This window comes from Xiphias gladius, chromosome 10 (genome assembly GCF_016859285.1).
Source record: "Xiphias gladius isolate SHS-SW01 ecotype Sanya breed wild chromosome 10, ASM1685928v1, whole genome shotgun sequence".
Classification (NCBI taxonomy): domain Eukaryota; kingdom Metazoa; phylum Chordata; class Actinopteri; order Istiophoriformes; family Xiphiidae; genus Xiphias; species Xiphias gladius.
In genome coordinates this window covers 9477922-9491130 of record NC_053409.1, presented here as the reverse complement: position 1 = coordinate 9491130, position 13209 = coordinate 9477922, and the positions used below count along the sequence as shown (strand labels likewise).

The 13209-nt window shown below is 42.9% G+C and overlaps 1 protein-coding gene across 1 annotated transcript; it reads right to left on the bottom strand.

Moving 5' to 3' along the window:
- Window positions 1–743: 743 nt before the first annotated feature.
- pax1a (paired box 1a) lies at window positions 744–4843 on the bottom strand. Its single transcript, XM_040137746.1, has 5 exons — window positions 4828–4843; window positions 3437–4057; window positions 2215–2348; window positions 1479–1695; window positions 744–876 (listed from the first exon to the last, which is right to left on the bottom strand). The coding sequence occupies exons 1-5, from the start codon at window positions 4829–4831 to the stop codon at window positions 767–769; spliced, it is 1086 nt and encodes a 361-aa protein (XP_039993680.1). The 5' UTR covers window positions 4832–4843; the 3' UTR covers window positions 744–766.
- Between the last annotated feature and the right edge of the window lie 8366 nt (window positions 4844–13209).

Sequence of the window (13209 nt, the reverse complement as noted above, 5' to 3'; positions counted from 1 at the left end):
AAAAAACAACCGAAAACCACTCGGGTCAGCAGAAATCCTTTATGAATTCAACTCATACCAGGGCCCTCATCAACACCGGACTGTTGTGAATAGACATAAGCAACGGATTTCATGGCTCCCATGCAGGAACCCAACTATGCACCCCTGCTGAAATAATGTGGGCCGCAAGACCATAGTGTGGCATTTAACAAAGCCTTTATTTTTGAATATTTACAATGAAATTATAAAAATATATAATTAAAGCTTTGGCAAATATTTTACATTTAGACAATTTATTTCTTTGTTCACATCGTTGAGTCACTGTAGAATCGAGATCATGGCCACAAATTAATATAATATATGGCAGATTACAGAACAGCCCTTGGTTTTATAATAAAACATCGATGACAGACTGGACGGACAAAAGTGTATTTTTTTTTTATCCTGCAGTCTCCATGACATAATATACAGTTGAGAAATGAAGTATTTCAATTGAGGACAAAAACAAAAAAACAAAAAAACAAAAAAACAAAAACAAAAAGAAAAAGAAAAAAAACTATCAACCAAGGAGGGGAGACACAGTTACATCCATGCAAGCTTACATTCATTTGGCCATGAAGGCCGATAAAGCTATTAGTGTATTCATTATGCATGTGAATAGGCCTGTGTTGGACTGTAAGCTACAAAAACCCGGGGGAACAAGCCGTTAGTGTTCAGACTTACTGTTGGAGCTGTTGAAATGAGTTCATATAAATGGGTCTGGTAACTATGATGGTATAAGTCCCGGTTACGACGATGAGGTAGGGAGACTGAGTCCATGTACACTGTTCAAGTCTTCGTGCTGCTGCTGCTGCTGCTGCTGCTGCTTGCTCAGAGGACTGGGCGGTTTTCTGTCTCCTGCACAACACAAAGGGACAAAACAGAGTGGGCCTGTGCACGCAACTCCTCCACGAAATGATGCCCTACTCCTGGAGATAAAAGCACCTAAGTGCATCTATCGTTATTTCGCCTACAGGTCGCAGCGGGCCTGGCCTGCTTTAAACTAACAGAATATTCAAAAGCACGTAATTACTAACAAGTAGCGTGTTAAAAAAAAAAGAAAGAAAGAGAAGAAAAAAAAGAAAGAGCTTATTTTCCCCTCATTTAATATGCGTAAAAATGTTCTCGGACCGACTGGCAGACCTGACCATGGCCAAGTCTGGAGGGTCAATATTTAATAATTGGCAGATAATTAGGCTTCATTTGGGATTTGGTAAATGTTTACACTCGTTGCTTATTGCAAAAGCGTGTGTGCGTGAGAAAGGAACGTGGGAGGGCAGCTGGGTCCGGATCTAAGTTGATGTGATAACAGAGACTAAACAGCAACAACAATAATAATAATGATCTCTGTCAAAAAAAAAAAATCCCATTCATATACAAAGCATCTCCATTCCAGAGAGAAGACATTTTCTTTGAATCATCCTTCGCCAGTGTTTACATGAAGCTGGGGTGCTCCGTACCTTCTCGGGCCTGCTGGTGCTTGAAGGCCATCGGCGAGTGGATCTCCCCCGCGTGCATGCCCATCCCGCCACCCGGGTGGGAGAGGGCCGGGCTCTGTGGCTGCCAATGGTGGTGGCCCGGGGCCACGTAGCCGCCCGCTGACCCGCTGTACACCCCGTACTGGTTGGTGGGAGAGTAAGCACACGCCGAGACATAACTGGACAATGTCGAGGAAGGCTGCAGGCAAACAGATGAGACAAAATAAGCACCCGGGCGCCCCGACGCACCGCCCCGACGACTGTATGTGACAGAGGCGCGTGGCCTTCGGCGGGTTAGGAGAGGGGGCGAGCAAGTAGAGGAATACATGAGATTCACTGCAATTCCATTTACCATAAATACGACTAATTAGAGTTTGTACACACAAGCAGGTTTCCCCTGTCTGTCATCCCAGTCTTAAAACAGAAACAAACATTTGGTCAGAAGCAGTAAAACCTCTCACGGGTAAAATCCTATCAGGCAGAAGTCTCTGGACTTATGTGACCCCGTCTGAGGGTCCCAGATACGGAAACTTTTCACGGCTCTGCCACAGGCCTTTGCTGCGAGGAGAAATAATTTACTCAAGGCCTCTGCCCATGCTGGCACTAAGCATTTGGGCTGTTTCCCATAAAGGAAAGAAAATGGCGGGGATGAAGCAATGCAGAGTGCGCACACTCTGCTAGAGGCTGCACACATGTTCCAGTGTTTTTTTGTTTTTACCTGGGCGTATTTTATGTCGGCGTCAATGGCTGATTTGTCAATCCCGTTGACCGTGTGAGCCGCTGGGAAAGCTGCTCTGTTGACGCTACTCCACTCCTCCATTTTTGGTGGATATCCCTCCGTCCCAGCAATGGCTGATTTGGAGACAGTAACTTCATGTCAAAGATATATAAAAGGTAAAATTTGCTAAAATGTGAAAAACAAAAAATAAATCAGTGCAGCCCTCCTTTAGCTTCATATCTATTATGGCAATTGTAGCCATTTCAAATGCTTTACATAGCAGCCTGCCTGAGCTGGAACATATTTCATTTTCGAAACCTCCGGCCCGTCCAAAATAGTTTTTATGTTCGGGTTTCTAAAACTATTTTATCAATTGTTCTTATAATTATTATAATTATTTAATTGCGAAATTGTTCGTAATACTTGTGTATTATAAAAATAACGATTGTAAAATTAGGCCTGAGTTTTAACTTCGTGGAAAAAAAAAACCTGTTAGTTGAAGGTGAACAACAGCAGTATATTATAAATATTCGCCTTTCATTATAATAATTCATGTTGAGAATTGTACAGACTCAGGCTATCATACCCAATAAAAACCTACATTTCATTATCACGTGTTTGCGTAAAAGAAGCAATACTCTCGTCTAGATAGGATTACAGTGTCCAGCTATTTCAATGCGAAAAATATATTTTTAAATTACGTATTAATGTGATTCTACAAACATTTTGTAAAAAAAAAATATATATATATATAAATATATATATATATATATATGCTGGCCCTTGAGCCACAAAAAAAGGCACTGGTACAGGGCGTGTAACACTGGATAAAAACACTTGCCAAAGGAGCAGAAAAGCAAAGAAAAAATGCCTGTAATGACTACTTGAAGGATTAGAGGGGATATAGCAGGTGAGCAAGGTGTTTGCGAATTCATCATACCATGAAAAGGCCTATTGAAAGTGGCCTTACTGCCTTCTGGCTGGATGTTGAAACAGAGGCCTGGGCAACTTCTAACGAGCGTATTGTCCTGCCTGTTGTCAGAGCAGGTTGTGCGGATGGATACGGTCATTCATCACGCAGAATAGCGCACTAACAGCCAGCTGCCCGGCTGCATTAAGCTCTTATTTGGGAACAGTGGGAGCTACGGGCTTACATGTGTGGCACTGAGACGCCGAGGCCTAAGATTTCTCGCGGGGCAGAGAGTAGCTGCGCTTTCCTCACCTGCGGGATCCATGAAGGCTCGTATGCCGAGGATGTTGCTGACGGTGTGCGCGGAAGGCCAGGCCCTGGATATGCTCATATGTCCAGCCGTCACCGGTACTCCAGGCGGGCTGCTCATTTTGGGCGACATGGTGTTGGGGTAGGAATAAGGGTATATGTGGTTGTAGGAGAGCCCGGCCTGCGCGGAGGCTTGCTTACTGCTCTCGTACTGGTTGGGCTGGGAGAGATTTCCAATCTTGTTGCGTAAAATCCTGCTGATCGAACTCACCGACGGGACATTGTACTTGTCACAAACTCCATCTGCCAAAAGCCTGTCCCGGATCTCCCAGGCAAAGATCCCGGGGTCGTTTTGTTTGTATTCCCTGATATTTTTCACCACGTTAGGCGTCGTGACCCGCGGTTTGCTTCCACCGATGGCACCGGGTAAGATGGAGCCCGTCTCGTTGTACCTCGCTAAGATCTTGCTCACGCAGCCGTGGGAGACTCGGAGTTGCCGGCTTATATCGCAGGGTCTGATCCCGAGCTGAGCCAGCTCCACGATTCTTAGCCGTATGGCGTTGGGCAGGGGTCGCCCATTGACGAACACGCCGCCTAACTGGTTCACCTCTCCATAGGTTTGCTCTGCAGGGGAAGAGAGACGCGCAAGTTACAGATTTACACGGTCTGAGGTGAGTGCACAGATGTTTGACTAATACAGTCCATGAAAAGTATATTTCCCACTTGTTAGCATTGTAAGGCACTCGCGGCCTGCCACAGACTATGTTTCCACAAAGCAGTTCTATTGATCGCTTATTAATAGACAAGGCCACCAAAAAAAATAAAAATAAAAAAGGCCGAGTGTGCAGCCGTTTGACACAGGCCAGCTCCTGTAATTTACACCATAAACTGAGGTTATGAAGTTGTATAACATGTGTCAGCCTTACACACACTGGTAACCACTGCTTGGTGACCGCTCTTTTGCAACTTTGCAAAAGTGTGTAAACTGTGTGGCCGGGTTCGCCCTCCGCCATCCCTGCGTGCCCATCAAAAAAACATTAAAAATGGCGAGCTGGAGGAATAGACGCCGAGAGCTCTTCAGAGACACGCTTTTCATGGGATAACTGGCGGTGTGTTCCCATTTAAGATTTAAAGCATTTAAGCGGAGAGCACTGTCTGCTGAAGAGAGCTGGAAAAAAAATCCCCCGTGAGATCAACTACACAAGCTGTCCCCAAAAGACCTTCTTCATCTGCACATAATGTGAACTTGGGGAAAAAAAATGGAAAAAAAAAAACAAAAAAATAAAAAAACAAAAACAAATTCTTATTTCTGTCGTTGCGCAGTCGTGTTGAGCCCGGATAGGCTTCCATAAGCCCCCTGCCACTGAAGCATGCAGATGGTAACTCAGGCTTACCCATTTGCCTATATGTTTCGAGATGCTGGGAAATGTAGGTGCCCCTCCAAATGGCTGAATGCGCCCGAGCGAAGGCAGAGAAGGAAGGGGAACTTGAGGAATGAGCCCCAGAAGAGGAAAAGGAGACCTCTTAAAATCTCCTCCGACTGCAGCGTGCCTCCTTCTTTTTGGGAAGCAAGTGACTGCACGGTACAACGGCACCGAAGTGATCTTCATCCGATAAAAGCAAATTGAAGTTATCCCGGGGAGTCCGGAGTTTGCTGGAATTACTTTGACGCGTTCTCCACGTCAATCTTCGCTATTATACGCCGAGCCTCTGCTTGGGTTTCATTGGTCGCCCTGCGCTGGAAGCGCTGTCAGCCAATGCAAACCCCATCCGGTTGGAGCCGCGCACCCTCCTTGAATATTTTTTGCATAGGGGAAGTGGCAGAAAGGGAAACGTTTCATCCAACAGGCAGCCTTCTGGTAAGGACTTATGCATCACAGGAGACACACACCGGGATGACAGTGGAGGGCAAACCTTCCCGAGCTGGTCCCCCGGTGTTTTCAGCTCTAAAATAAAAGTCCAACCACGTTTTGCGGCTGACATAAAGATTGGTAACGTAAATGCTTAGTGTGCTTCACAGCGAGTAGTGTCCATCTGAAATGAATTATTGAAGGCGGAATGAAGATTAACTCTCACCAATCACTTAAAAAAAAGGGGGGTATTTGATATGCATGCCGGGAGGTGATGCTTTTGATCACTTTTACTCCACCGGGTTCGCATGAAATATGGCAGAACTTGCGGTCTGCGGTGTGTTGTTAATTCAACTAAACGGCCACGTACAACTTGGTGAATTTAAAGCCACGCATGAGTGAACGACGCGTGCTTTTAAACGGCAATTTCTTCCTCGCAAATATCACCAGTGCAACAGACATTATCCACCCGTGGAAGACAGAAACAACGTCGAAGTATTTTCCATTTGACTAAAAATAGTTCTGTTTAGTCGCAGCACTATATTTTGCCCGTAGGATTTATCTCTATGCATGCCGGTTCATAAATTGACCATATAGCCGAGCAGTGCTGGACGGAGTGAAGAATCGAGTCATTTGACCATCGGGGCAAAAGGAGACTTGCACATGAGCAGCCAGGGTCTTTTTATAAGCCGGTGTTCGGGCATCCAACGTGGGAAGGGGCTCGTGTAATCGATACCTCTGTAGATCGCAGCGCTCCCAGACTATGGGATATCGACTGGATTCCAGAGGCATACATTATCACAGCATGTTTTCGGAGTTTCCTGTGCAAGTTTAGAAGGTATCGTTTATAAGCTCGCAAAACGTTACTTGTAAAACTTAACAGTCGACCCAATGGTAACAAGGTGCAGTGTCCTTATCCCCCCCCATCGCCACCCCACCCCAGCCCACCCCTCTCATCTCTGTCTCCTGGCCACTTCGCCGTCCAGATCTGGGAGCAGGACACATGGAAAGCATCTGGTCGGGTCAGAGGAGCTGTGAGATCGCCTTAAAGTTAGATGCTGGTGATGGACATTTTTTTTTTTTTTTTTTTCCCAACGACTTTCGGTTTGTCTGAATATCACGAGAATAAACATCTCCCGTCTGCATGCTGCAGCCGCAGGCACGTTGCAGGGGGCTGATGCACGGGACGCTCACCTGTTGCTGCTGAGTATAAATTATTGTTTCAACAACCCGCCATTTAAAATCTCCCCTAGTCTCACTCCGTCTGTGCCAGTGTCGCTGACTCAGTCCCTGTCGCTCTGTGTCTCTCCGTCTTTCTCTCCAGCGCTGGGCTGGCAGGACTCCCCTCATCTGGACAACGCGGGAATTACATGGTTTTATCCGCACGCCGCCCTGCTCTCCTGACTTGTGCACTATTTTTCGGGGTAGGTATAAACCGCCATGTTTCAACAGAAAACAAAAGACACACATTTCCCCTGCAGCTGAGTATTAAATTGAGAAGATGCGTCGATTTACGCCCCATATTTATATTTGCTGAACCGTTTCCTTGGCGAGGCCGCTTTCTTATTTTTAGAAATATCAAATCTGAAATGATGTTACTCATTGTGCTTCTCTCTGCATTATAGTTCTGCAGTGTTTCCTTTAACAGTATTTTTCTCGTGTCAATGTATGAATTGTATCACAAGGCTAAAATCGTTTTCTGACATAATGTAATTGTATCCAAGTCTGTTGTTAGATCTGAGACAGTCTTTGGAAAAATAGCAACATGCGTTGCAAGCAAATCTGCGTGTTTATATATATATATATATATATATATATATATATATATATATATATATATATATATATATATGGCACCAGTGAAATAGAATTTGTATTAATTAGTTGTTATTTAATTTTTTTTAGATCTCTAAAGTCCTTGGTTGATGACTGAGAAATTCTGCATGTTTTTTTATTTCTGGCGTTCATTTGGTTTAAATGATATCAAGGGCAAAAATATGCGTGACAGCAACTCCGCTTTTCTACTGCGTAAATTCAAGCTACGTGGGTTAAATAAACAGAAGGAATACACACAAAATACAAGGTGGTCGGTGTTTTGGTTTTTTTTTTAATCACTGGAATCTACAGCTATTTTGCTGACTAATTTCCCTTAACACTGCGTTTGACTTCATCCGCACACGGACGTTGAAGTGCACAGAGATGCACCAAAGGATGGAGGGAAATAAAACAACTGTCAATGAATAATCCGCGTGCTCGGGGAAGGCTACATCCGTTGGTGCAGTTACAGATTCGGAGCACACCGTGGATCAGGTGTGCGGCTTTGCAACCGTCGACTCGGGCTTGCCATGCGTGACCAAACAAAAACAACTTTGAACGGCTCCCCCTCATTTTCCGGGATTCAGAGTGTGTTCATACAATAGATGCCCACATAAATACTGCGGCATCAACACAAACATCAAATGCGCAGCTCTTATTATTTCATTTGAAACGTGATGGTGGGTGACACACGCAGCGACGCTGCCGAGCGATGTTATCACCAGGACACTATTCGTCTTTCTCTTATCTTCGAGGCGCAGTCTGGTGGCTCGGCTGAAGCTGCCGGGCGACGTCTGACTGAATTTGGGGTTTTCGCGCCGCATCCTTTGGGCTGATCCGAAACTCTATGAGCTGAGGATGGGAGTCGTAGAGGTAGATTCGTGTTGATGCCGGCGGTTCTTTTGTCTGGTGATGGTCACCGACAGAAAGGTCACATTTACCTGTTTGCGTTGCTGTTACGGTTGAAGATTAGCGCTGAGAGAACTGTTTCATCTAGCAGTCCTATTTTAAAAAAAAAACAGACTTTTTTTTTCTTTTGTTTTTTTAACTACATCGATGACCTATTCTCTCTTTCAATTATATTAATTGGACTGTTCCCCCCCAAAAATGAGGGTTAATTCATATGCATGGATTATATATTTCCTCTGATCAGTCTTGATGTTTGCCTTGTAATTCAGGCTCAATGCGCTTTTATGTGTGTTTAAACAAATCTTAAATTTATATTTAATAATTCTAAAATAACTCAGCCGCTATTTTGTCCCTTTTCACTGCCGTGCAGAAAACACATTTCATTTCTTTAAGGGCTGTTTTTGTTGCAAACATTTTTTCTTTGAAATGATCAAATGCTATTTTTTATTTTTATTTTTTATTGTTCATTCGGTGGCATGAGATAATCGATAACCCACAAACTGACAGAGTTCTTCAAAGTATAAAATCTCCTCCTAGATCGCCTTAAGATCACACACACACACACACACACACATACACACACACACACGTTAACTCATCGCATCGACACCTGACACTGGCAAGATGCAACGACCCCCGTCGGTAAATATTGATGTTGGTTTTAAGTGTCATCAAGGGATTCACCTCCTCAAGTTTGCTTTGTCTTTAAAGTCTTAAGTTGAATTTCAAATTCAATTTTTCATTGTCTCACAGGGCCCGACAATGTGCGTGTGTGTGTGGATGAGTGTGCTGGAAGAGATTATTTTAGTCATCTTTCAGGTGCAGTTACACTGGTGTCACTTCATAAATTGTTTTGTAAACGTTAAAAGAACTGAAATCAATGAAGGATATCTGTGAGCATTCGAGCGTGTGTGTGTGTGTGTGTGTGTGTGTGTGTGTGTGTGTGTGTGTGTGTGTGTGTCTGCGTGTGTGTGTGTGTGTGCAGACCTAATACAACCAAGCCCTTACTGGCTTCTTGGCATGAGAAAAATTTGCAAAATATCTTGTAGCTGTGATGCAGTTAGGGCTGATGCTGTGCAGCATTTTGAAAACTGACTCCTCGTCTCATCAGGTAAACACCATGTTCAGATAAATGTGTCCTTCCCATTTCAAAAAAAAGGAAGAATCTCTGTACTTGTTTGTTTTTTCTTTTGACACGGTTTCAATTTTCTCTCCTCAACTGGATGAACCGTAGTGTTTTATTGAATAGCCTTTTCGTGCCTACAGTTTTGATTTAGTGTTTGTGAGTTTGGTGATCTCAGTGCTCGGTATGGAAATTATTAGACGGGGTCCGGATTGTGTGCATTATACACACCAGGACCAAAATGAGGCTATAAGTTTAAAACAAAGTGTGTCGGAGAAAACCTCCTGCTCCTCATGTTTCCATGAGGACCCAAACTGTGTAGGCAGAAGCCAACTATGTGCATTTGTTACAGGGGCTGCTCTCGTCTATTTGTTTGCTCTGGTGCAAACAAATGTAATAACTGAAAGTATGCAGCAGCTTTTCCGGCCCTCACCTGTTTAAAAATACCACTTTTTGAACTGTTAAAACCTATACCTTAAACCTAAAGTTTAACATGTAGTCTAAAAGCTAATAAACTCTCGTTTTCTCATTATTAGAGAGGAGAGGGGAATCACTGTTTATCCTGTCGAGAGCCAACCAAGCCCAACCTGTAAAGAAACACACCGAATCCTCAGTTAAGCAGCCCCCCTCCTCTAAAAAAAAAAAACGGTTTGTCCGCTCCTATCTGATCCAGAGGTGGTGATGTGTAGTTTCTTTGTGCTCCTGCTGGTGAGGTTCTGCTAAATGGAGGCTTGGAAGGCAGTGAGCTCAGTTCTTTTATAGCCACAAGACCCACTCTGAGCTGCAGAACACGCCTAATGAGGGCGTGCAGCAGTGCCATGGGAGACATGCCAGCTTTTACCAGGCTGGGTAATTGCTTGTGACCTTCACTAAACACGTCTCATGTGTCTTCATGTTCTGAGTGTAGCTCTAATTGTTACAGTAAGGGAGACACCTTAGGATTGTGCATGTACTTGGGCTCTTTTTGGGAGAGAGGCTGAGGAAAAGACAAATAATTAACCCCTTCTAAATCTTGGGTACACAGGAAATATTTGTCTATTTGGTTTTTTTTGTTTTTTATGTAATTGCATGTAAAGGAAATGAGTTTTGTGTCTTTACCTTGACATACTTGCAGTTATGACATCTCAAAGAATATTAAGGCTACCAAAATGTTTCAATTAGTACCACTGAAACAGGCCTTTTTTTCTGTCACTTACCCCTTACATTAGTCTGCCATCTGACAAAGACTACTCCATCTGAAATGGGTAGGGTTACTTTGTTCTAATTTCATATCGCCGTCCTTGGGAATTCGTGACATATTTGTTGTGTGCTATGGACGAATCTGGTTCTGGTTTAAACTGGATACATGTTAGGAAAATACAAAGGACTTTTCTCTCTCTGTTGCTGTGATTCAAAAATCTGTCATCATAAAATGTGAACAGAGTTGAGTGTTAGCATTCAGAGACTCATCTGTGGTGTGTGGAATTAGGGCATCTGTTGGTATATTTCACTGATGGAGACTCTCTGTGAGTTCCCGATACAGGCACAGATTGTGTTTGTTTGGAAACACTTCAGATTTCACTTTGGAGGAGCATTTTCACTTTTTAATGTAAACCTCCTAGGAGGATCAATAGTCAAGCATCAGTCAGCACTGGCAGTCAGGTTTACCCCTTAACTTTCTTCTAAGCGTGTTGAGGAACAGAAGCAGAAATCACACCTGGCTCCTCATTACGCTAGGACAATGACTCGTAAAGCTAAAGTCACGGTGGTGTTGTGATGATGTAATGGTAACACGCACCATGCAGCATCTCTGTCTTACGAGAATCTGTGAATTTAATCTGATGCCCCATTTCGAAAAGAAATACATGATGGAGCAGATTCAATTTATGGGGGGACATATCTAACGAAGAGAAGGTGCAGGAATATCTGTTGAGTTTCAATCAGACGTCTTTCCTGCACCTCTTCTTTAGCTGCAGCACCAAGTGATGAGCTCTTCAGAGAAGGTGACACTGAAAACTAGAAATACTGGCGATGCTTCAGATTTATAAACTGTCCATTTTGGTGCAAGATAACGTGCTGGCATACACACCAAGTGCACATATAGCTCTAAGCAAGTGTAAATAGCATTAAGTCAGGACGAACTGCAAGACAGTAGCTATTTTATCTGGAAACGATGCCATGTAATGCGCAATGGTAACTTCTAGGACTGAAAAGAGAGGCCCCACTTATCACGATGCACTTAATTAAGATAAAGCAGGCGATGTCTAAATGGAAGCAGTAACAATAGGATGACAACCTGTTCTGGACAAGAGAACTTTAAACAAGTTTTGCTGATAAGTATACACATGTTAAGCATCTGCTATGAGACTATTAAAGATTCATGGTTTGACCAGTTTCTTTTTTTTTATAAGACATGGATTTAATTTACCATTGCTATCTAGATAAAGATCAAGAGGTCAAAATGTGATGCACGTTACACTGACTGAAAAATGATGGAATGATCCTATGTCTAAAGGAAACATGCTATCTACAATGTGACTATTTATTCTGTCTGATTTACAGGTTGCAAACTGAATTATTTCAATTTCTTTGGAAAGAATTCAGCTGTAATAACTCATTCCTGTCTCATTCACTTCCAGTATCAACAGTCACGGACAGCGTTGACATGGCAGTGATACAGTATTTTGTTTCAAGTCATGCTATATCACTATATCGTGCCAAGTTTTCATTATGTTCTTGTGTAGTTTTACGTTGATTTAAAGTTTGAAATTTAAAATTGATTTAAAACTTTTTTTTGCTAATTGTTTTTGTCATGTTTCAAATTTGTCACGAGACATAGAGGTAAGACCGAGACTGTAGTGATCCTCTGGGTTGCATCATAATAAAAATGTGTGAAAGCATTATGAAGAGCTCCGTCCATGGCAGCCAGCGGAATAGTCCTGCTTGCTGAAGAAGTGAGAGATCAACTCTTACTTTGAGCCAAAAGCAAGTAAATATATTTTTTAATCGCACGCATTATATAAACGCACAAGAAATGCTTCTTTGTGTATGGATGAATGTACCATTGCAGTGTGATGTCATCATTTGAAGGCAAACCAAAGGAGCACTGAGTGTGTCCCAAGGGTCATGATGGTTGTAAACATTTTTCTTTTCTTTTTGTCTGGTGATAGGGTAGGTTAAAAATTTTTAAGGGGTGAAAATAAACTGCAACACCTGCAGTAGGGCCTGAATCACATAAACTTCATAAAATATAAAAAAAAAAAAAAGTTTTAATGAGGTTTAGTTTCTGACAGGGCCGCATAACAACTAATTTGTGTTGTTACTACATCATTAACACTCACGCTCATAGTCTACCCAGTCTGTTCAGCCTGCTTGGTTGTTGTTTGGCAGTGGGGCTTCGCTGGGTCTGTTGTCAATTAAGAGGAGGAACCTTAGTTACTTGTGGAGCACTTCAGACTCCATCCACGGCTGCTGCTGATTCATGCCTGCCCTACTTGGAAATCAGCCCAGAGAGTCAGAAACACTGGGTCACATGTGGAAATTGACATTAACCTTGTATTTTCGATTCAGAGATCTGCTGTCATGTTTGTGATTAACTTTTGACTTTTAGCTTTAGTGCATCTCATTTCACTCATTGCGTTGTCTCTCAGAGGAAACCTTACCTAGCCTTCAATTAGCGTCTTCACTTAGGTAGAGCTTTAAGACACCTGTAATAATAATAAGCAGTTATTCCTCGAATTACCTTCTATGAGCTGTAAATCCAGTCGTGTGTCATGAATTGCAGTTGTGGTATAATTTTTTGCTTCTTAGCTTAAGAATGCCAGATCCCTAATGGAAAAGTCTGCAAAGGTACATTCAAGGCCTTCTATTGGAGGCAGTGTGATATCGTTTTCCGCCAAACCAGAAATCAAGGCCTTGGAAAGGCCTTTTTTATGTCAGGGATAGGGGTACTGTATGTTTTCTGACAGTTGTTCCTTTTAAGATTAATGGGCTTATGAAAACCGTGTGTCTTCCTCCAGAAGCCAAGCTCAATATCAGTCAATGTTACCCGCATAATCGTGTTGTCCTGACAAAGAAATACCAAAGACAGACTGAATATT